The following is a 23,771-nucleotide window of genomic DNA, read 5'->3' as shown; positions in this document are numbered from 1 at the left end:
TCTCTAAGAGGCTTCTTGGCCCAATGACATTTAAATGTAGTTGCTGCGTTTGGTCCAGTGGCTTTGCTGTCTCTATCCCTTTGTGTACAGAAGAGCAGTTTCAGCCAGGCATAGGTACAGGCATAGACAGAGAGAATATGAAGGGAATTTTAACTGACGAACATTCATTCAGCTTACACAAAGAGGAAAGATCTTCAGGAACAGGAAGATTCCTAAGCTGCCTTTGAGGCAGGAGAAAAGTATGAGCGAGAAAAGAAAGAATGAGCGAGAAGCAGGCAAGACAGCAAAGAATCAAACCAACAGGAAGGAGAAAGCATAAAAATTTCTGCCTCTAAATTCCACACAAGGGCAGGAGTTTCTTAAAGTAGATTGTTAGCCAAAGGAAAGTGATAGGTAGCGATGCCAGAAAGAAGAGATCACCTCCCTTTTATTTGCTCCATCTTAGTTGTGTACATATCATTCACTGGGACCTAAAGTTTTGCGCCTGAGTCCTAAATTCTGATGTCCTCTAACATCATTTGGCTTCTCAGCTGAGACTGCCCACAAAGTGCAGTTCAAACAGTTGAGGACATAGGCCCATGCAGATGACTGAGACCAACCATTGTTTTTACTCAGATCACTGGAAAATCTGAAGGGTTGGGAGATTTTACACTACCCAGACTGGATTTGTATCACTGCCCCTGAGGTGAGAATGCTCCATATTGAATAAATCTTGAATGCGCCAAAGCCTGTACTATAATGCTACTATGTGATGCACTGGGCTTTCACTAGCCATTGACTAGATGCAATTGATGCAGTTCTGTCTGCTCCCTTTACTAAGAAGCATTCAGAAGCTACTGCATACCTCCAGACTGTTCTTATCTTTACAGAGAACGTAACAGCATTTTCATGAGAAGGCACGCTAGAAACACTCTTACTACAGCTTAACCTTCCATTAAAAAATAAAATTAATATCTCCTCAACTCACAGCTAAAATAAATATAGAGGGTAGTGAGATGATACAAATCTGAAGACTTATTTTGGAGAAAGAAAAATGAGATTTCTGGAAGCTGTCTCTGTAGTTCTTAATAACCATGCATTTCTTCTCTTGCTACCAGAAGACACAACAAAAATGTCAACATAAATGCACACTTACAGAGATAAAAACATCTATTCATTTTCTGATATGTTGTAAATGTTCACTGCAACATGACAGTTTTAGTTAGATGACATACCCAGACTTCAAGGCTTGCAACATCAGAAACGGACCCCAGAGGGTTTCCATTATACCTGCTCACCTCAAAGTAGGCATCTTGTGAATTTTATTGAACATACGATCCAATCTCTTTAAGATGAGGATAAGGGCAGGTCTCACCGCCTCAGCTGTCCAGTCAGTGATGGGCAGCATCTCCATGATGTAGCGCCGGAGACCTCGGCTTTCCATCGTCTGCGTGTCATAAGGTGCCAGTTTCAGCAGGGAATGTGCGATTTCTGCCAATCTAAAACCAGGGTTTGTCAAGAGGAAAATAAAATACAACTTGCGTTTCTCCGCACATGCCAATGAACTAACAGATAAGTCTTCAGTAGCCTAGTAAAAAGAAAAAGATGCGAAAGTCAAATGTGCTGCTATTTAAACTCTTAGACCTGATACCATAGTTCCTGGTGTGTTCTTTTCTTTTTCTCAAATCGCTGTTTATATTTATGTGCACGGGAATGGTCTAAATAATCTTTTTACGCTGATATTAAATGTACCAAAGGAACATCAGGAATCACAGATTTGTGTACCTGAGCTGTTAGTAAGATTACAACATTGCAAATGCATGTGAAACACAGCCCTGGCATCACCTGTATGTCAATTAATGAGTGATTTGCTTTGGTTTTGTTCTTGTTTTTCAGTGTCACCACTTTCAGAGGTCTCACTCTGCAATTTTCAGGTGTTAAATTTTAAAGATAATGTGCCTCCCATTACACAACATGTATGTTGTAGTATTCCCTGCAGCTTTGATTTGTTTCTCCTAACACCTCTACAGATTGTGTTGCTGTTGCTCCTTCTAACGCTCCCAGATGGCCTCGCCGATGGCATTTTCTGTATTGACTGTGAAATACCATGGCAACATTTAACTTTTACACTTGCAGTTTCACAAAGACCTACTGAAATACTTGAATATTTGTAGTAGACAAAAACAAGTAATAAAGCCGCATCTACTAATAAAAGGGTTAGAAACCTGTAAACTCACTGAAACATCAATAGACTTTGTAGTGAATGATTACAGGACAGTCCTATTCATATTGTGGGGGCTTTTCTGAAATGCCTTCAACTAACGGAATATATTTCTATTCTCTTTAAAAATCTGCCTAGCAATATCAATGGCAACAAGTTCCTCAGATTAACCAAAAGTGCTATAAAAGTGTTTCTTTATCCAGTGTTTGTTTCTTTATTATTACTTTTTACAACTACTTTGCCTACTGCGGAGTAGGTCTGTTTTCTTAAACACTGTGAAATTTAAATTATCATATAATTATGTTTCTTTCTAGTAATACAATATCAGTGGCACATAATGGTATACGAAAGCTTTCTTTCTTATGCATTATAAAGTGTGATATCCATTTCATCCAACTTTACTTGTCAATCTCAGTTAATTTTCTAGCTCTGTTCATGCAGAAATAAGCAACCAGGGAAATTCCAATCTTCCTGAAATACCAGGATAAACAGCTCATTGGATGTGCATCTCCTTTTCACTAGGTCCAGAAAGATCTTTATAACTTTTGCAGACTAAACATTTCACTTTTAAATGGCGAAAACTGGGAGAGCTGAATCCTGTCTGAAAAGGATAGCATATTATCTTGTTTTCTGAAGTCTTTGAAATAGCATCTGTCAGCCTCCCAAGACCACGGCTGTCACATCACATTCTGGTAAATCTGCTCTCTACTTAGAAAAGTTTTTTTTCCTACAGTGGTTAAATCCTGTCAGTCATTTCACTGATACTTATGAAATGAATTTTTGCAAGTATCGAGATGATGTTTGCTTTTGTTTAGGGCTAACTATGATAAAGCAATTCAGGTTTCAGCCACAAAACCCCAGTCATTTCCAGCACTTTGTAGGAGACATAAGAGAATGAGGGCACAACTCATTATCATCTGCAAATCAAACCCTTACTTTTACTGCTGTAACCGTTAGCCATGGAAAGACCTTCTCTCTTAAAAAGAATGCAGTATTTGCCAGCTACTACTGTGTACTGTGACTCTACTTCATGGAAATCTTCTCAGAAGAAAGCATCTTTCCAGAAAACATACCAATAACACCTCCTGTACAAATGGATTTAAGTTTGTTAAACTCGCCTTTTAAGAGAGGGTCATAAAATAGTTTGAGAACAATTAAACTCAATTACTCTGGAATGTAAAAACATGTAGAAAAGGAGTTCCCACATTACTGTTAAACTGCAAATACTTCTGGGTAGTACACTCAGAGCATTCTTACGTTACATACAAATGTAAAACTAGGATAGTAAAAAGAAGCAAGCCCCTTACTTTACTGCACTAAATAAAGTACATTCATCAGACACAGGATCCTCACTCCCATTGAAATAATTAAAAAACCTGCAACATGTCTAACCAAGGACATAATCCGTCCTGAGAATTTCACCTTTGTTTGTAACGTAAGATTAAAGTTTTTACTTCAGACTTGTACGGCTAAAAGTCATGGAGTTGGTAATGCAGCTGAACAGATGTATTGAGTTCTGAGGCTTGTGTCCTTTGGAAAAAGCCTAAAGGTGGCACTGCAAAAGCAGCCATGTCCATCAGGCAGATTTTCAGGTTTTTTTGCAGCCAAGCACTACATAAGAATGACATGCATCAGTGGAAACAGACATCTCTTTTTTGAAATTACCCCCTAAATTATTACACATTTGCCAGAGGGGGGTAACACCAACATTCAATTCATACGCAAACACACAAACCAAACAAAAAACAACCTCCCAATTCCCAACCGAATTTGCGACATTTGTTAAACAAGACCTAAATTAACGTCAAACATAATTTTGTGTTCTACAAAGACAGCCTGAATCCAAAGATCTCTAACTGTGACAGAATCTGCCAGCTAAGTGGCTTTGCCATTTTTTTCAGAGCATGCTTGTAAAAGGACGAAGAGCTTTTTGAGGGTTTTCCTTGGTCCAGGGGTGGGAACAGAGCTGGTTCTATGCATTGCTAGGATCTGTCACCTTTCATCTTCCTTTACAAGGCATTCCTGAGGAAAAAGGTACAGCGCTCAAACAGAGGAATAATTTGCAGCCAGAATGGCCTCTTGGGGTTCAGGGCAACAACATACGTTATTGTTAAGGTGGTTCTGATTCACTTTTGAGTCCAGTCCCAGACATACATATCTTTGCTTTCTTCCCTATTTACTTTAATAATCTACTGAGTCTGTTGGGCTTTGGACATAAAAAATGGCCTCTTGGCATTTATCTGTTCTGTTTTCAAAGAATGATCTTGAAGTATTTATCTGTCTTATAAAAGAACTCAGAGAGCTCTCTCCCTGTACCCACCTCCCCCCGGGCCAAGGGATACACTAGGACTGCCTCATATAATCCCAGTTTTCCCATATTAATCCCAGTCAGAACAGTGCTAACTGTGGCTAACTTGGAGAGTATCTGTGCTGTTTTCATTTGAGTTTATGTTTCCTGAGATAATACTGGGTGAGAAAGGAGTTTCCCTTGAAAATGAATGAAAAACTGACAACAGAATCAGGTCCGTTCCCTCTTGCTCACTGCTTTTCTTGTCTTTTACATCTGGAAAAAACTTCTCAGTCGCAACCTGGGCTATTTTGTGTTTACCATGAACAGCAAACACAGAGAAGAGAATAAGGTCCAAAATGCATAGGAGGCCCTACCCCCAACTTCTTCTAGGTCAGCACCACATGAAACGGTTTGCAGTGAGCATCCAGCCAGCAAGCAGGGTTCAGTGCTGCACCTTGATAAAAGGCTCGTGCAGCTGCTGTATCACACACTGAGGTGGTGGCCCTGTAAATGCCTCCTGCCCCATCCTCCCCCGTATTTCAGGTATTTATGCAATACGGTGCAGTGGTTGCTCTGCCCTTCTTGCGCAGCGTCACAGGAGAGGATAAAGGCCGTATGCAGCCACCTGGGCAGCTTCCCCACCCCTTGCCTTGCAGAGGCAGCCTGATCTGCTCTGCTCCTCACTGCAACTTATTCTGATGCATCAGATGGGCTTCCACAGGGCTATTTCATCCACTGGAGATGGGGGGCTGAATAAGAGCAGAGAAGAGCATATGAAACCTTCCTTACACACAAGCAGCATCAGGTACAATCTAAGGTACATCCAAACCAAACTCTGTATGTTTCAGACAGCAACATGCAACTACACCACCAAAAAGTGATTCTGTCTGCTATTACGAAAAATTAAGAGCTAAAAGGAATGAATCCCCCTGAAATGAACAAGTAAAAGCAGAACGCTTGTGGAATACCTCATGTGGGACTTCACATCCAGCAGCTCCAGAGAAGTCACTCGGGGCTCACCAGCCAGGTTCTGCAGAATCTTCAGCCTCGGACCACAGTGCTTGTAAAACTCTGTGCAGATATTCAGCAATGACTCCCGCGGTCTCCTGAACTCCTCTCTGGCAATTCGTTCATCCAATTCCTCTCGGGGAAGACCCTGGCCCTCCTCCAGTAGGTGAAGGTTCTCCCTGGAGAATACAAAATGCAAAAAGAAGGAAGCATTTTATGCAGCGGAACAGCATGGGTAGATTATAACAACCTCTCCAGCTTGTTTTTGCAACAGATGCTTTCCGCTGCAATTGAAAAGATAGTTGCATCTGCTATAAAAACAAAACAAAACCAAAAGGAAATCGTAATCTCCAAAGTCTTATTAAAAATGTGAATAATTTCCTCCTCCTGAGGACTGGAGGAAGGCTGACATCACTCCAGTCTTCAAAAAAGGCAAGAAGGAGGACCCAGGGAACTACAGACCAGTTAGTCTAACCTCTGTCCCTGGGAAGGTAATGGAGCGACTCATTCTGGATGTCATCTCCAAACGTTGAGGAACAGGAAGTTATTGGAAGTGGTCAACATGGATTTACCAAGGGTAAATCATGCTTGACCAATCTGATAGCTTTCTATGATGTTATAACTGGTTGGCTGGATGAGGGGAAAGTCGTGGATGTCATCTGCCTTGACTTTAGCAAGGCTTTTGACACTGTCTCCCATGACATCCTCATTAGGAAGCTGAGGAAGTATGGGCTAGATGAGGTGACAGCGAGGTGGATTGAGAGTTGGCTGCGGGACAGAACTCAGAGGGTTGTGATCAGCGGCACAGAGTCTAGTTGGAGGTCTGTAACCAGTGGTGTCCCCCAGGGGTCAATACTCGGTCCAATCTTGTTTAATATATTCATTAATGACCTGGATGAGGGGACAGAGTGTATCCTCAGCAAGTTTGCTGATGATACCAAACTGGGTGGGGTGGCTGACACCCCAGAGGGCTGTGCTGCCATCCAGCGTGACCTGGACAGGCTGGAGAGCTGGGCAGAGAAGAACCTAATGAGGTTCAACAAAACCAAGTGCAAGGTCCTGCACCTGGGGAGGAAGAATGCTAGGCACCAGTACAGGTTAGGGGCGGACCTGCTGGGAAGTAGCTTGGAGGAGAAGGATCTGGGGGTTGTGGTAGACAGTAAATTATCCATGGCCCAGCAATGTGCCCTTGTCGCCAAAAAGGCCAATGGAATCCTGGGCTGCATAGGGAAGAGTGTGGCCAGTAGGTCGAGGGAGGTCATTCTCCCCCTCTACTCTGCCCTGGTGAGGCCACACCTGGAATACTGTGTCCAATTTTGGGCTTCCCAGTTCCAGAGGGACAGGGAACTGCTGGAGCGAGTCCAGCGAAGGGCAACTAAGATGATTAAGGGCTTGGAGCATCTGCCTTATGAGGAAAGGCTGAGAGAGCTGGGACTCTTTAGCCTGGAGAAGAGAAGGCTGAGGGGAGACCTTATTATGGCATACAAGTATCTAAAGGGTGGGTTGAAGGAGGATGGAGCCAGGCTCTTCTCAATGGTTCCCAGTAACAGGACGAGGGTCAATGGGCACAAGTTAGAACACAGGAAGTTCCGTTCAAATACATGGAAAAACTTCTTTACGGTGAGGGTGACAGAGCGCTGGCACAGGCTGCCCAGGGAGGTTGTGAAGTCCCCTTCCCTGGAGATTTTCAAGACCCGCCTGGATGCAGTCCTGAGTAATGTGCTCTGGGCAATCCTGCTTTACCAGGGGAGTTGGACTAGATGATCTCTAGAGGTCCCTTCCAACTCTGATAATTCTGTGGTTCTGTGATTCTGTGATTCTGTATGAACTATACTTGCTACCCTCCCCTGAAAAATTTGCTTGTCACAGCTATAGTGGGTGTTACCCAGTGAGCCTGGAAACTGCTGGGGAATAGTTCATCACATGTCAAGAAAGACTAAGTGAAGATTTTACTATACCTGATAAAGTGTAGTTTGGCTCCCTGTTCTGGGTACCTGGGAAAACAGAAACAGTGGAGTTTTAAACAGCAACTTAGTAATGCCTAAACTGTGCCTTTCTGTTTCACTGGAACAATGGTTACACATAGTTAGTGACCACGTTGGATAGCCTTTACCTCCAAACTGGCAGCAAACAACAGATTCCTGGAGTTATTGCCCTTGTTATGAAAGGAAAAATTCAGTCTTAAAAATCACAGCCATCTTTCAAGCAATTTCTCTTATTTTCACCCCAGTGCTCGGTCTGTTTCACAAAGCCAGAGCTCACCTAGTGGAAAGAATACCTCAGAGTGTATTTTTGTTTTGTTTTCATTTTCTCTTGCCACTTCTTGTTGAGGAAGCATTAACAAACCCAGAACCATTTGGCTAACAGGTCCAAGGCTGGAGCAGTTCTACCATCAAGAAACTCCTGCTGTTGCTAGCAGATGTCTGTTGCAATGACAACACAACAGAAGAAACAAGGGCAGGAAACCTGAAGCAGTGCAAAAATATTTGGGATCAGAGACTGAACATTTGATAATCAGAAAGATCTGAAAATGTAAATCAAGATGTCTGAGTCACACAACATCAGGAGTCTCTACAGTGCCTGTCAGCTGGTACATACTAACTGCTCTCCAAAATCAGCAGACAAATAATAAAGCAGTACTTTACATTAGATCTTATTTTCCTTAGACTAGGCAATCTTGCAATGAAAGTAAATGGCATGTATATACTTCAGACTTGAGCTTGAAGGGGTTTATCTGCTTCTCAGATCCAGGATCAAAAGTCAAAGCTGTATTTCATCCATGCCTGAATCGGTCTTAACAGACTCATTCCAGGAGTTACCAACCGAGATGTGTGCACTACACATCTATAAATTGACATAAATAGCCCTTTGATGATCCATGTAGGGAGCGAGGTCTATCTCACTTCGATACAAAAGAAGACAGGGAAAAGACTTGGAAAGCATGTCTTGCCGGAATGGTGTTCCTGATTTACAGTCCTATACAGCCCGTGGTGTTGTACTAGACTATTGGCTCTGTACAGACTTACTATCAGCTGGTACGGACAAAAGAGAAATCCAGAGGAAATACTCTGCTCTGGAAGAACAGCTATTCCAGATTTTACTACAGGAGAATTCCCTTTCCGGGTCAGCATGAGCATTCAGATTTTAAGAACAGTAAGACATAGCCTGGCTAGAAGGCAGGGCTGCCCAGAAGAGTCATCAGTACTGCAGAGAAAACCTTCATAATCCCAAATGCTTGTGGGGGGATATTGTAACAAGATTTCTGAAGCCCTTGCACTATGAGTGAGTAAGTTGTCCAGTGGCCTTGTCTAATTTGCAGCAGCCTAATTTGAATGGCCAATATGGCCAAGGAGCAGTATTACAGTCTACTGGTGCCATCTCCTTTCTTATTTCCTTCTTTTGTGTGAAGATTTTTTTTGTGGGGTTTTTGTGTTGTGTTTTTTTAAAGAGGGCATTTCTCTCAAATTCTCTGCCATCCACTCCTTTGCTATCTGTAACTGAAAAAAAAAAAAAACCCAGACTAATGTGGAGGTAAAGGTGATAGAAACAAACCATAGGAAAAGGAAAAGGCAACAGGAAAAGGAAGAAAAGAAAAGAAAAGAAAAGAAAACTAGAGAAAAAACTAGAGGAGGTGCCAGTCTCTGTGAGTCCCAACTAATGTGCAGTTTGAGCCTGCACTGCTGTTCAGTCTCTCGGAACAAGGCCAGAAGGATCCAACCCTTCTGCTGTCCAAGTGTGCTTTGCCCAGTGGTCACTTTGACAGTGGACCCAGAAGTAGGCAGAGCAGAGAACTGAGGGACATAGTTGCTTTGTCAGTATACTTCTAGAGTGCAAAAAGGGAAACAAAGAAAAAGACATTTAGGATGGGTGTCCTCCATTTTGGTATCCTGGTCTTCTATTTAGTCACATCGTTTTAAATGACAAATTGTTGTCTTGGGGATTTTGGTTACTGTCAGAAATTCAGTCCTGGGCTATGTGCACGTTTTGTCTGACTGTTTTCTCTCACAGTACCTACAGCACTTCCTCAGCAGTCTGAGGAAGTGCTCCAAGCACTCCGAGCAATCAGTTGTTACCTTACTAACCCCCCAGCCCCCCACCCCCAAAAAAACAGCTGTTCAGAAAAATGAGAGAGAAAGAAAGAAAAGTCCACTGACGTACCTGGTGTTCACACCTGCTGACATGGTGTGGTTTGCTGTTGTGGTCCCTTTATGGCCTTGGTCACATCGACTCATCTGTGGGGCTGTCATAGGCCTGGCAAAGGGAAGGTGAATAGCACGCTAAAGACAACATCTAACAAGATCACTGAAATTCTGTGCGTGATCTGGTGAAGTTTGGCACTAATTTTACCATGTCTAAAACTCAACCATTATTCAAGCTGCGTTGCATATTGTGACTTCCTGTGCATTCCCTTTCCCCAAACTGATAACCAAATGCAGGCTCAGACCTTTGAACCATGTGGGTTACCTGGTGAGAACTTCTACACTGTACAAGAGGGCCTGCAAAGAGGTGGCAAGGGCAGCCATAGCAGCAATCTCCTCACGAGCTGCTGTCACAGTCTCCACTTGAGAGGTTTGTCGCTTCAGCTTCTGCAAGTAACAGGGAACCAGTGCTTCCAAGACCATCAGCATCTGGAGGCTGGAAAAATAATTAATACTTGGTCTGGGGTTTTTTTGTCAGTCCTGAAACTCACATCAGGCAGAGGCTTAAGTTTCTATCTGAAGACCCATGGATCCCTCACTGGCCCTGTGATTTCATTGCTTCTCACTAGATAAGCAGTCCTGGGCCAAAGAAACTCTTGGATCAGGGACATCAAGGGGCAAATTAGCTGACGCATGAAACAATAATAATAAAAATAACCCAGACTTCTAGGTATCTTCTGAACGTCATCCATTTGCAGACATTCATTTTCCCTTCCAAAGACTCCTTTCTTCTCCGATTCTCTCTTGGAAACTATCTTTTCTGTTTTACCAGTTTACCTCCCCTCTCTCTGTATCTTCCTGTTCTTTCCAGCTGCCTGTTTCTCCCCCTCCAGTTCCCTCTCCATCGGCTCCAAAAACAGAAACCTGCAGGACACAGCGTGACCCCCACCTGGGAACACAGCTTACGCGTTGCCGCTCTGACTGCCATCCAGCTGAGAGCTGCAGCCGGCAGCCGGCAGGGTTTGGAACTGGTGCCTTAGGAAAGGTACCAACAGGCAGAGGCTTGGCCTCACAGAGAAGCCCCATGCTTGGAATTTCTGTATGCTCTGCCTCCATTTGTCTGCCTTGGTTTCGCATGCCATATGCCACTTTTATGCCTTTTCTGAGTCTGCACAAACCAAGAAAACAGATTAGCACCTTCTGAATGATTCAGGAGCATAGGCCACCACTGTCACACACAGCTTGATGGCTTCACTGATTGAAAAGGTCAAGTCTTCATTCCCGTAGCAGAAGTCTGAGGGAGTAAAGCAATATGAGAAGACTATCACACAAACATACGGAATATGAAAGGAGCTAGAACACTCTTTCCTGTTTCCCCTGTTCAATTGCTTGCTTCTCATGTTAACAATCCCCAATAGGCTCTTGATTTTTGACAAAAATCTGTCTATAAAAAGGAAACATATGCTGCACTCCCACTTGCACCCTGCCGTCCAAGAACCCAGTAGGGGAGAAACAGTTCTCAGGAGGTCAAATCACTGCTGAGCCTACAGCTCAGGCTACAGCTGCTACTGGAGTCCCATTTCAAACATCACCCATCACAGCAAAATCTTAAGCTTATGCATGACAAGGACACGTGGCAACTTAATGAAAATTTTTATGCTCCCTCTACTTTCTCCTAGAAGTTTGCACCACACTAAAAATTATTCTGACAGCAGAAGACAGTTTTACTTCTAAAAAATCAAGCCCCTTCTCTACTGGTAGCCCTATGGGCACCAGCACAAAAGTGAGTTTGGTTTGCTAGTGATTTGGGAAAAAGTTTTCAAAACCATTGAAGCACATAAATCACTTTGAACAACGGAACTTGGAAGTCAGATGTTTTAGATAATTCTGATCTTCATCTGGAAAATACCAGGCACACAACATACTCATCTACAGTCTCACCATCAACACACGCTTGGGAATTTTCAGAGGTGACTTTGAATAACCCTCCACAGAAAACCCAAAGCTTTTGTATAAATGTTTACTACAATCCACAAAGAGGAAAATATATCTTCCATTTCTGTACCATTTTATAATATAACTTGTGATATAACTGTGCAGCATCATAAAATCCCAGTATATAACGAAGCTTTAACTCTAAGGCTAGACGGGTTTCACAGTCCATCAAAATCAGTATTATTTAAGGGAAGTGAAAATTTTGAAAGCTTTTGGAAAAATTAAGATCCTTATAAAAATCAGCAAAAAATTACTTCCCTGCAAAGCACAAAGCAGCCAAATTCTTAAATGCTGCATTGCATGGCTAACTTTCAAGAGATACAGTGCCCTGGATACATCATACAGCTGTATATATTCTACTTTGTGATAAATTAACAACCCACTACAACTCAGCACTGTTGAATGTCTGAATGGCATCCATCATTTACTAGTCATAGTCTGCCCACGGGAGAAGATGCTTTTGTTTCCTGCCCACATGGAGCAGAGGAGAGGATGACACTGATCTTGTCAGCGTGATACAGTTTATTAGGCATCTTTATTCTTCACCCACACATGATAAAATTCAAAATGCCAGGGGCTAGTCTCAGACTAGAAGGCTCAATGCAGAAAAAGTAGCTTGGAATAAAATAAATTAATAATTCCCCTCCTGCAGAAAATATTGAAAGGATGGTGGTGATAGATAAAGCCAACCTTAAAAGCCTCATGAGGCATAAGAAACAGGTATGACTGCATCTGAGAGAATAAAAGGGTCTTGAACAAATCATGCTGCATCAAACGCATGTTGAACCAATAAACAACAAACCGGAATGATTGAATAAACGGTGCTTTGCTGTTACCTAATGACTTGAGAGGCTTTTCTGCTTTCACTAGCTCTAAGATGTCCAAAATGTCTGGAGTATCTCCCTCTAAAGACTGCAGCAGGTCAAACAGGCACTGAGCTGACACTCCTTTGCTGGTTCCGTTGTTTGTAGCATCCTGTTTCAACAACAGACATTCGTGGTTGATTTTCTGAGGGCCTGGGTGCATCCAAGGAATTTTTATCTGGAGCTGTGGGCAACTTTTTTTTTTTTTTTGACAAAGGGCCCACAGGGAGCTCAAGAGCTTACTGCTGTCAAACAATAAGTCTCGCCTGACTCAACAGGTTGATGCTACAGTGTAAGAATGATCTGAAAACCGCACATAGCTTTACTTCCCAGAAAGAGCAGATCTTTGCTGCCCTGTGAAGGAGAAAGATGTATGTGCTTACAGTGTATGTGCAGTTAGATTTGGCAGTCCCACTTCAAATTAAAATTCCATCAACTTGTTTTAACTCATTAAAATGTTAAAAAGTAATTAGTGAATATTTCCAAACATGGCTAATCCAGTCTTACAGTTCACATGTACTAAAACTTGGCATTAAGCTTTTAGCTCCTATTGCTGGATTCTAAGAAAAGATTTGCATTTAAAGAGTTACAAATCGTTATTTTCCTTCGGGGTGTACCCGATTTATACACAGAAATTTAAAGTGAGACCACATTTACTAGCCTGGATACCAGTGGCCCATTATCTCAGCATGCTGTTCAATCCGCTGATGAACAAAAGCACGCAGATGTAAGCTCAGGAAAGGGTCCTGTGCAGCACCAAGTGCAGTGAGCACATGTTCAGTAAGAACTGTGCTGCTGCTCCAGCTGTTTTCTCTTTATGATCTCTGATGGGGGGCTGGCTGCATACACAGGCTTCCCCGTGCTGAGATTAGGGAATGGCTTTTACTCACAGGGAACTCCAGGAGAGGGGCCACGCTTGCAAACAGCTGCAGAATAAAGGGCTTGCGATGCAGGACATAGAACTGGCGGCACGCAAACTCAATCGCTTGGCGTAACTGTGGGTTGCTTTCATAGTCAGCGTATACCTAAGCAAATGAAAAAGAACATGGAAGTACTACTCCAGTGGAAGGGCTCTTCATCTCCTGACCTCAGACTGAATCGACTACAGCCTTGTCATTCCTGATAAATTTGCTTAACACTCTTAAAAGATGGAGGCTTGTTCACCCTCCCTGACAATGCATTTTAGGGACAAACTCTCCTTAGAAAAAAGGTTTGCTTGTCACTCTTGAACATTCTTTGTCATTATTTTTTGTCCCTTGTATCAGAGGTAGATTCCTTAGCTCTCCTTCCTAGAAGCACTTTACTTGTTTGAAGCCAGTGAGTGCTTTCTTCAAATCAAATTCCAGCTTTTTTAGTCCTTTCTCATATGACATGTTTTCTAGATGTACATCCCTGTTCCTGTCTGCAGTGTCTTCAATTAACTTATGTTTTTTTGTGCAGTGCCCACAGCTGGACAGAGCCAGCACTTCAAGTCAGTAGTACTGCTGATCGGAGCAGCCAAATTCTTCCACGTTTCTTTCACAGGATACAGACCCGTATGTTCATTCCAGAATGGCATTTGAGATACTTTCTTTTTCTTTTTTATCCTTCAACAGAAGGACACCATTGATTCATGTTTAGGTTCAGATCTATAACAACTCAAATATTCTGTCCTGCAGAAGCGCTACTGAATCAGCTACTTTCCCTTCCATATTTATGTGGCTGATTATTCATAAGTAAGGACCTACGCTTGTCCAACCTGATCAACATAATCTGTCTGTTTTTTCTTTTTTCAGACTGCATCTCCAGTTTGTCAAGATAATTTGAACTCCTAGCCTGTCCTCCAACACACTGACAGTTCCACCCACTTTTAAGATATTTTAGGGTTTCTAGAGTGACATTTCCTTCAGGGCTTGCCACTGAACCGTGCAGCCAATGCGTTGCCAAAGATGTGGGATTTGTTTCTCAGTTATGTAAACAGTATAAATTGCTAGGAACAACTTCACTGTGCTGCTGCCTTCTGTCCATTCCAATTGCCTGCCTGCACTTCTCTGCTGGTACGAGCCTGTGGGAGGTTTGGGGTCGGGGTGGGCAGGATTTTCTTGCTATTTGCTGGCAATAGGTAATGCTGAGATTTTATGGTAGTGCAAAATTCACGTTACAGCACAGGGCTCTTGAAGGTTTCTAGTAAGGTTTTCTTGTGGAATTACTTGTTTTGCCTCTCTAGAGTGGCATTTTATTAATTCAGTAGCTGTCAGTAATTGGTGGGGGGAGAATTAAAAAAACTAATTTCTCTCAGTACGAAAAGTGAAAATGAAGAAAGTCTTTCACAGGACTGAATGGTTACTGTCAACTACTTCAAATTAAGTTATTAAGTTATTTTCTTTCAAAATTACTTGCTTCTAATGAATAAACCCATGCACTGCAGATCTAGACCCAATACATACTTACCTAACCATGTAATGCCTGATATTAGAGTTTCCACTTACTAAAGAATTTGTTTAGATAGCTAAATTAATCACTGGTCCTAATTATTGTGCTCTGTTAACTATATTAAAATGAACATACATGGGGATGTCATGGTCATTGTTTCTTTTACAGAAAGAACAGTTATAATACTAAATCTCTATTTAGATATTGTCTTCAAACTCTGCAGAAATAATATTTTTGTCTGTAAAGCAACAACAGCAGGATTTTTCTATTTTCAGTATTTGATTTTTCTCAAATGTCAACAGGGAAAAAAGCATTCTTGTACACCTGAAAGTGAAGAGAAACTCTACCTCTTAACACTTGCAATATATGTCATCACTGACATGAAAAGACAACATATAGTTTTTCATAAACACTTCGTGTTATTTTCTGTTGCTATTTAAATTGCAGATAACACAATGATCATACTTTAAAAAGTGAATATACTTTAGTTTCAATCAGCAAGTAGCAAATCTAGATATTTCAACTATTCCCCAAATTTCCACCATCCTTGGAGAAAAAAACACTGAGGGAGACCCAAGGTCCAAAAAATTTCCAGAAATTTCACATTTTTGTGTGGAAGTACATAGAAAGGGAAACAAACATTAATTCACTTAATATAAAGAAGAAAAGAAAATGTAGTCATTTACTCAAGTAGAAAAGGGGATGTAGTCTCAGGAATGCTGGTTTGGGCCATCCCACCCTGATCTGTTGTTTGTTTTCTTGGGGCCCCCCAAACCTGTGACGGTACCAGGACTCAGCAGTTTAAAGTTTCTCCAGTAACAGTCAGTTCTATAACAAAGTGCTCTCTTGGAAGTCTTCCCTTGTATTGTTCATGGAAATGGCTCACCTGCAACATGCTGGGGAGGGCCCACTGGTACCCGCTGAGGGAGAAGAGGTGGTTAAAGTGCACAGCGGTGTTGATGACTGTGGCAGCGTACTGCCTCAACAAGGCACTGTCCTCAGGGTGCAAGATCAGGGCACCATTGAAGACGTTCAAGAACAGCATGATCTCATCCCCCCAGGGGAATTCGCTGGGCATGCCAAGGAACATCTCCTCCAGCAGCTTAATCCACAAGCTTTTCTGAAGAGTGTCCAGACCAAAGAGCTCTTTCCCAGCTGTGGGGAAGAAGAGGTGACAGCAATCAACCCTGTCCACCACAGCCAGCCTCACAACATTCCTAGAGAAATGTTTCTCCAAAGAAACATCCCACAACACTGACCATCATTCTGCCTTTTTAAAATGATTTCACCTGTCCTGTACTTGTGGAAGTGCCTGCAGGGCTTGAGCAAACCTTGACTGAAAGCAACACACATGAAGACGAAGAATGATGAATATCACACAGCTCATTAAATCTGCTCCCCACTGGTTGGAAATTCTCTTAAAAAGCAGAAGTAGATCTGATCTTGTACATGCATCATCTGCCCCACACAACCTGAATGGCTGTGTGGATTTATGCTGAATTTTTATCCTTCACGTGTCCCACACATTACAGGACATAATACAGTTACAACAATGCCTCTGAAGACAGGTGCCTTTAAGGCCTGTTACAGAACTTGCCAATGTTTACCGTCCTGCAGCAGTGGCCTGTTTAATCCTCAAGTCAGGCTGGAAACCCTACTTGACTTTCAGAGCAAAGTTTCTAAAAAAGGGCTTTTTCTATATCCCTGCTGCAGAATTTGCCCCGTCTTCACTGAAAGTCCATTGTTTCCTCAAAGTGGATGGCAAAGGGCTCTGAGCAATCCTTTTTAGGTCCAGTTATGCTACTGGACACAGTATTCCAGCTGTTGTTTCATGCATAATTTTTATGCATAATTATAACTTATTCTCATTTGCGTCTAAAGAACATAGCTTCATCTGGGGACCTCTAACAGCAAAGGCCTTTCTGCTGTTGTGCTTACAAACCAATAGCTATGTATCATTTTCCATGGGCAGAGATTTATCAGCTTTCTGTAGTGCTACAAGTCTGTATGTTTCTAAGGCAAATGAAGTGCCTCACAGGAACCTTCTAGGCCCTGTACAACCACCAGAGAAAGCTATCAAAAGGCCATACCTTGGGGATCACTGAAGAGTGAGAACTCAGCATCAATGGCACTTCGGGGAAATGAAGGCAAGCGCAGGAGGTCTTCCTGGAGCATAGATACATGGGACTGCTTGTGCGCAGTAGGGATTTTCTGTGTCAGTGATATGAGGAACAACACCCGCCCAACCTCTTCTAACTTGCGGGTGAACACCTGAGAGAAGAAGACACAAGGACCAGAATCAGACTGATCAAGAAGTTATTTACCACACATAAGCACTTTTCTAGGTTAGCTTCCATGGATTTCTCTGATGGGAGGGATGTTGCACTCATGGCCCTGAGGAACCTGTTGAAATTCACAGGGCTAGTGCTGCACTCTTTTGCTAGAATTTGTGTGACTGCTGTTCTTCAGCTCAGCTCAGCAAAGATGGATCCTGTTTGTAAAAGAAGTTTTAACAACACTTTCTATTTCAGTCTTATGGAGGACCCTGAGTGGTTGTAAAACACTCTGCAACTGTGCCATGCATTCTTCTTGTAGGTTAACGTAAGCTTTGCCAGTGTGACCCCCAAGGCAGTCAGAGGCAAACCAACTCCAAACTGAAAGCCATACAGTTTCAGTTACTGTCTGCGAGGTCTTAGACTGTAGTCAACATGAGACTGGAATGGTTATCTACCTTCTGGGTTGAGGTTGGCTCAGGTCCGGCCATAGAAGGCATATGTATAGTTGCAAAAAGAAAAGTAGTCATTAAAATAAAGCAGACCAAATTCTGAGTTACTGTAAACAAGGAAAGTCCTGCTGACTTCAGATAATCGCTTCTACTTTACACCAGCTGGGAAACTGATTTTCATTCTACCAGCCTCCTTTGAACTTCTGACTGGTAGGACTAGTCAGGCTAGCTATTTTATTTTGACGGTCAAAGTAACCATAACGCAGAGTGATGCTCAGTAGTAGAAGCAACTGCCTTTGGAAACAGTTTCAAGACAGCTCTTAGATACTGGAATGAAGTCAAAACTTGAAGCACGTGGCTTGACATGTGACAAAGCTCAGCTTCCCATGTCCTGCAGTTGCTATGACCTTGCTCTGAAGTGCACTCAGTTTAGAATTGGGTGCTCAATCAATAGTAAAGAAAGTACTTTTCCATGGCTTGCTGCTCTGTGGGTAGATGCTACAGTGCTCTTTTCTCTGCTGAAGCTGGATGTTGTCCAGCCACTTCTAGCATGACTACAGAGAGGCTGCTAGACGCTTGATTTAAGCTTTACCTTAGAAATATTTTGGCCTCTTAAGTACTCTAAATAGAAAAATGTGGACTGTAAAATAATGCCCTGACAAAACTGGACAGGCCATCTTAATCTTTTGGGGTCACGTAGGGCATATCAAACTTTATTTGATATGTGGGACACATCTCCTAGAACCACAGAGAGAATAATTTCTGCCAGAGAAGCAACCAAAATGATTCCAGGTAATTTCAGATTTTTAAAGACTTTATACTGAGAGATGCAGCATGTGAAATATTCCCCTATTCTGTACCATACATATATGAGACAGCATTAACTATATTCTCTATTATTTTAGCTGCTAGTCCTCTTAAGCAGCTTTGTAGCTGCTTTTCATAACCATTCCTGATGATATTTTCCTGTCCCTGCACTCACATTGCCAGGGAGACAACTACAGTGGCTGCTTTTTGGCTAAAATATTGCAACTGTTAATACCAATTTATTTCCTGCTTATTAGCATCCTTTGCAGATACAGCTAGAGCAACTTTTCCCTAAACACTCAACCCTGTGCTACTGGGACAAATTTGCATTTGTGGAAAATAGGGCATGTGGCTTCTACAGGTAGAGTGAGCTCAATGCCATTGTCTTACTGTCTAAAGAAATGATACTTGTAGGGGTCTGCAGCACATTAAAGGCACTGCCCTGCCACTTTAGTTAGGGTTTAGTTCCTAAGGGGAGAGGTCCTTGGCACTGCAGAACATTATCAGGATCAGACAGATTATCAGGTCGTGAGGCTGGAAGATAAGGAGGACAGTGCTCTTCTGAGGGCAGAGATTCCCCTGACGAAAAAATTGCTACTGCTGTGCCTCTGGGAGTAGCTACAGTAAGACTAGCATCTGAGAGCAGGACAAGGAAGAGAGGCAGGTAGCGTTCTTTACAGTGAGAAGACAGAGAGGAAGGTAGAACAGATAATTCCTGCTCCACAGCCAGACAGACTTGAGAAGAAAAGGTCTTAAATGGGTTCCTAAAGATCCAGAGGTCATGTTAAAGAAAGGAATAAGCAACTTTTGAAGCTGAGGCAACTGAAGCTCTCCTGACCGAGTGTAGGAAAATGAAAAATGATCCACCCAAAAGAAGCTGGCTGGAGAGATTGAGAGGGAATTCACATTGCCGCCTTTGACTCTTCTTAAAATACCATACGGCTGTCCAATGGCACCAGGGTAGATTTCGTGACAATTGCTACTTCTCCAGTAAAGCTCTCTATCTGCATGCAGCATGAGTGGCAGCCTTTAAAGGAAAAAGAAAAGTTTATTTACAGGGTTTGTTTCTGGGCAGAGGTGTTTGGTGACAGTAAGATACCTGCTTCTGAATGAGCTCTTGACCCTTTTCTGGATGCATCTGCACCAGGTTGAGCTGGGGAGAAACTGACCTCCGGAAAGGATAAATGTCACGGACATAGGTCTGCCAGGGAAGGAAACAAGTGTATTTTAAACAAATGCAATCATAACAGCATCACTCAACAGAATTGAATACAAGGCCCTTTAGCCCTTTCTGAAGCTTTTGGGTAGGGGCTTTCAGACAGCGTCAGGCATCATGGAAGAGCATAAACAGAAGAGAAATTTGCTCTTTTCTAAGAAAACTAGACATTAATGACTTAAGAGCAAAGGACTCCACTTCTGCCTCTTCTGTCAAACTCCAGTCTTTCACCACACACAGCTAAACGCCCAAGATGTTATGCCCGCAGGCCAGAATTGCGTCTGTTTATGGGCTGCTTGTTCTCCTTTAGATAACGCCAATGTTTAAAAATGGACAAGATGGAAAGAATAAAGTCATCAGGACCTGATCTTTGCCCTACCTTGTTGTAATGAATAAGATTCCATCGCTTATCCATTAAAAAGTAATGAGAGGACTGCGTTTCAGGTATGTTAAAAAACTCCAAACACTCCTGAAGAGGAAGAAAGAAAAACATCCTGTTACTTATTAGCTGTCTTGTACAAAGACCACAACATCTAAAATAAGAATATCCAGCTAACGACGTATAAAGGTACAAACCTGCATGACTCAGTCAGGCTGGAACACTCTACTGGTATTAATTCTTAATTTTTAATCATAAAGTACATTAATATGTTTGTGATAATCAAGGCATGCTGATATCACAGTCCTGAAGACTGTAGTTACTTTTTTCGATGTCTTCATATTGCACATATTTGTCTGGCTATATAAGCCACATGGCTATTGCAGCTTCCATTTCCATACTATGTATTTATCAAGCTTTAGGTGATATACAGAGACACTAAAGTTGAGATCCTCCAAAGCACTGAGATGCATTATTCCCATTAAAATTTAACACAGTTGGACAAACTGAAGGCTTTTATAAATCTGTTTCCTATGTGGCTCTGTTAAGGCCATCCAGGAAATCTTTGGCAGAAGGGGGAACTGACCTCACATGTCATAGATCCCCATCGTGACTACTGAACCATCATTTCCACTCTGATCTTGATTGTTCTATTTAGTCTTTAGTGTTGATACAACCAAACACTCAAATGACTTATGTATTATCCAAAGGATTGTATACAGCAAATACCCAACAATCTGCAGCGTCTTCAAGTGTAGTTGCATTTTTGGGGTTTTGGCTGTCTGTGAGGTCAGGGCATTTCTAATATCCTTTAATATAGGATCCTGTTTCTTTCAACCAAGCTCTCCTCATATGGTGACAGAAGTGTGTGTCAGCAGAAATTCCCTCCCCCACTGAAAGAGGAAATCAAGCATAATGTATTGCTGGCATACAAGAATGGCAGGTAAATATACTATTAAGCAGTTTGTCCAGTTCAAAAACTCACTCCTACCTTCAGGAGAGCCTCAAACTGTGTGTCCTCATGGACTGGTAATTGAGTTGGGATGTCACACTCATTCTGTCCATGCACGACAAGGGTTTTTGTGCCTAAAGGAAGAAAAGCAGTTGTCTTGAGAATAAGTCTCATGAGGAATGGCTGAAGGACTTGGGGTTGTTTAGTCTGAAGAAAAGAAGGCTGAGGGGAGACCTTATTCTCTTTACAGCTACCTTAAAGGAGGTTGTAGAGAGGTGGGCGTTAGTCTCTTCTCACAAGTTACAACCGATAGGACAAGAGGAAATGGTGTCAAGTTGCACCAGGGGAGGCTTAGGTTAGACATTAGGAAAAACTTCTACAATGAAAGGGTTATCAAAGACTGGAACAGGCTGCCCAGGGAAGTGGTTGAATCGCCATCCTTGGATGTATTTAAAAGCCATCTAGGTATGGTGCTCAGGAACATGATTTAGAAGTGGGCCTGGTAGAGTCAGATAATGGTTGACTTGATGATCTTAAAGGTCTTTTCCAGCCATAACAATTCTATGATATGATTCTATGATATTCTCCCTGGTCTCTTTAATTAACTCAATGTTAAAAGACTGCCCATGGAGAAAAAGTCATAGTTAAAATTCATTCTTCGGCAGCCAGACAATGCCAGTCCTGTCTGGAATCCATTATGTAGTGTTAGCATAGTCTCACACTTCCACAAATAATGAGAAATTGTTCTGTACCTAAAGGACTGAGCTGACTTTAGCAGCAACCATCACTCTGATGAGGAACAAGCCTAAAAGGTCAAACCTGTTTTTTAACAATATATCTCTTGTCTGACTTGTGACATCCTAGGCTCACAGCATGCTCTTCTTGGGCTCTCTCAAGACTTAAATGAGAGGATGCATCAGATCAAACTGAGCCTGAATAGTACAGTCTTACAATGATCGTCCTGCCAGCCTTTCACAGCCCAACTGGCACAAAGCTCTGAGTTGAAAAGACTGTTCTAATTCACTTTCTGTTTGCCACTTGTAAAGTTCTTAAAGTGGCTTTCCAAATCTCAGCTATTAGAGGTGGAATTTACTGACTGAATCCTCAACTCAAGAAAAACTGACATAGAATATGCAGCCATTTGTAGCAGTTTTTTTTTCTGATGCAGTTCTGATGGATCTCCCTTTTGGTACAGGGGGTCATGAACTTGGAAGTGAAGGAGATTTAAAGACTCATTTCTTATACCTGGCATCGAGGCAGTTACCAGCAGCTTCACTTCACATTGTTCCTTCTTCATAGTCTGTTTGAGATCCTTGAAGAATAGTCCTTCTACGTAACCCACCACTTCCCAAAGGAAGGTAAGTGTGGCAGAAATGGCATCCATGCCCCATTCACATGGAGTGCGTACAAAATACATGATCAGTCCTACCTGCAGGTAATAAGTAAGAGGAATATCAGGTTATACACACTCTTAATTGTGCAGAGCATTGTGTAAACACAGCATAAGAATACTGTTCTTCTGCCTTTTTTCACTCAGAGATATTAACTCACTAAACTTATGTCCTGAAAGGTTACACACACTACGGAACAATCTGCCTGTACTATTCTTCCTTTTTCTAGAGAGGATGATGGGTGGGGGCAAAAAGTACTGTTGCAGCCCCAGCCTTAGAAGCCACTGTAGGTGAGGAAAAGGGAGAACCTCTGCAGTAAGAGACTTCCTATGCCTTCTGCTCTGATGTGCTGCCACATAGACACCTCACGAACAACAGAGGGCTCCTGAATTAGCATACATCTTGTCTGGTTTTTTTCACTTCCTAACTGTCGCAAACGCATTTTCCACAATCTTGAAAGAAGCTACTAGATTTGTTGCAATAGGACTGTCCAAGAGCAGAGCACTTTCTGAATGAAAATTAAGTAAAATAATTAAAGGCTTCTGGCACTGGGATCTTTCTATTGGTCTACAACTTGTTGTCTGTGAATCAATTCAGAAATCCATGACAGGTTGTTTAGGGGTTTAATAAAATGTTAAAAGTTTCTTTTTCTCTCCCGAGAAGGACTGAAATGCTAGTGTAAGCCTGGTTAGTTGCACCCACAGCCAGAAGCCGGTATAAGCTATATATGAAAAGTTAAGAGCATTTATTTCCATGCAGATTGTTACATTAACTTTTTAGAACACATGCAGGCAGAGGTGAGATTCTGGGCTGCGCAGTAGACCCACAAGCTACTCACCAAGTAGTTAAAGAGGATATGAGATGTCTGGGCAGGGAAGTCTCCAATGTTCAACAAAAGTTTCCTCAACATATACATCAGCTCATCCTGGAAAAAGAGCAAATGTTTTTTCTTTCCATCACAAAATGGAGAATGGGTTTCCTCCTTTTGTCCTCTCTGGCTTTGTTTCTTCCTATTTTTCCATACTCCCTTGTTCAGCTCTGTCTCGGTGCATGAAGTAGGACTATATGCTTGTGGCTGCTCCCACATTTACCAAAAGAAGGCCCAGGGCACAGCACCCAGGTCAATGTCTGTTTTATCTCAGAGAGGCCAATACCTCCTATTGCAATTTGTACTGACAGTAGCATGCTGATTCTGCACTCCTCTCCCTGCTTATCACAACAAATGACTACCTAGATGATCTGTGAAATCTAGTTCAGCACAAATCAATAGCTGTGGCTGCTGGGTAGGGAGTGCGGGCAGAATCTAACTTCCCTTCCTTTAGAGGCTGCCTGCTTTAAACGTAGATCAATACATTTCTTATGGTGGGAAGGGGGTGTGGAGGGCAAGGCATCTC

At 42.2% G+C, this 23,771-nt stretch overlaps 1 protein-coding gene across 3 annotated transcripts in view; it reads right to left on the bottom strand.

The window, feature by feature from the left end:
- UNC80 (unc-80 homolog, NALCN channel complex subunit) overlaps positions 1 to 23,771 on the bottom strand; it is a gene marked incomplete at both ends in the record, with an annotated part of 134,769 nt that overhangs the window by 24,100 nt on the left and 86,898 nt on the right. For all 3 annotated transcript variants that reach the window (XM_082483916.1, XM_082483915.1, XM_082483917.1), the window contains 15 exons: positions 1,278 to 1,478; positions 5,459 to 5,677; positions 7,457 to 7,492; positions 9,657 to 9,749; positions 9,963 to 10,133; positions 10,835 to 10,931; positions 12,469 to 12,607; positions 13,386 to 13,520; positions 15,794 to 16,062; positions 16,998 to 17,178; positions 19,539 to 19,640; positions 20,035 to 20,124; positions 21,026 to 21,120; positions 22,232 to 22,415; positions 23,216 to 23,302. In XM_082483916.1, the coding sequence (XP_082340042.1) occupies positions 1,278 to 1,478; positions 5,459 to 5,677; positions 7,457 to 7,492; positions 9,657 to 9,749; positions 9,963 to 10,133; positions 10,835 to 10,931; positions 12,469 to 12,607; positions 13,386 to 13,520; positions 15,794 to 16,062; positions 16,998 to 17,178; positions 19,539 to 19,640; positions 20,035 to 20,124; positions 21,026 to 21,120; positions 22,232 to 22,415; positions 23,216 to 23,302 (2,099 nt within the window). The remainder of the gene's footprint in view (positions 1 to 1,277; positions 1,479 to 5,458; positions 5,678 to 7,456; positions 7,493 to 9,656; positions 9,750 to 9,962; positions 10,134 to 10,834; positions 10,932 to 12,468; positions 12,608 to 13,385; positions 13,521 to 15,793; positions 16,063 to 16,997; positions 17,179 to 19,538; positions 19,641 to 20,034; positions 20,125 to 21,025; positions 21,121 to 22,231; positions 22,416 to 23,215; positions 23,303 to 23,771) is intronic.

The sequence above is a fragment of the Vanellus vanellus genome, assembly GCF_965231255.1.
Source record: "Vanellus vanellus genome assembly, chromosome: 5".
NCBI classification, from domain to species: Eukaryota; Metazoa; Chordata; class Aves; order Charadriiformes; family Charadriidae; genus Vanellus; species Vanellus vanellus.
Note: the sequence above shows the minus strand (reverse complement) of the source record. Positions and strands in the feature narration are given on the sequence as shown.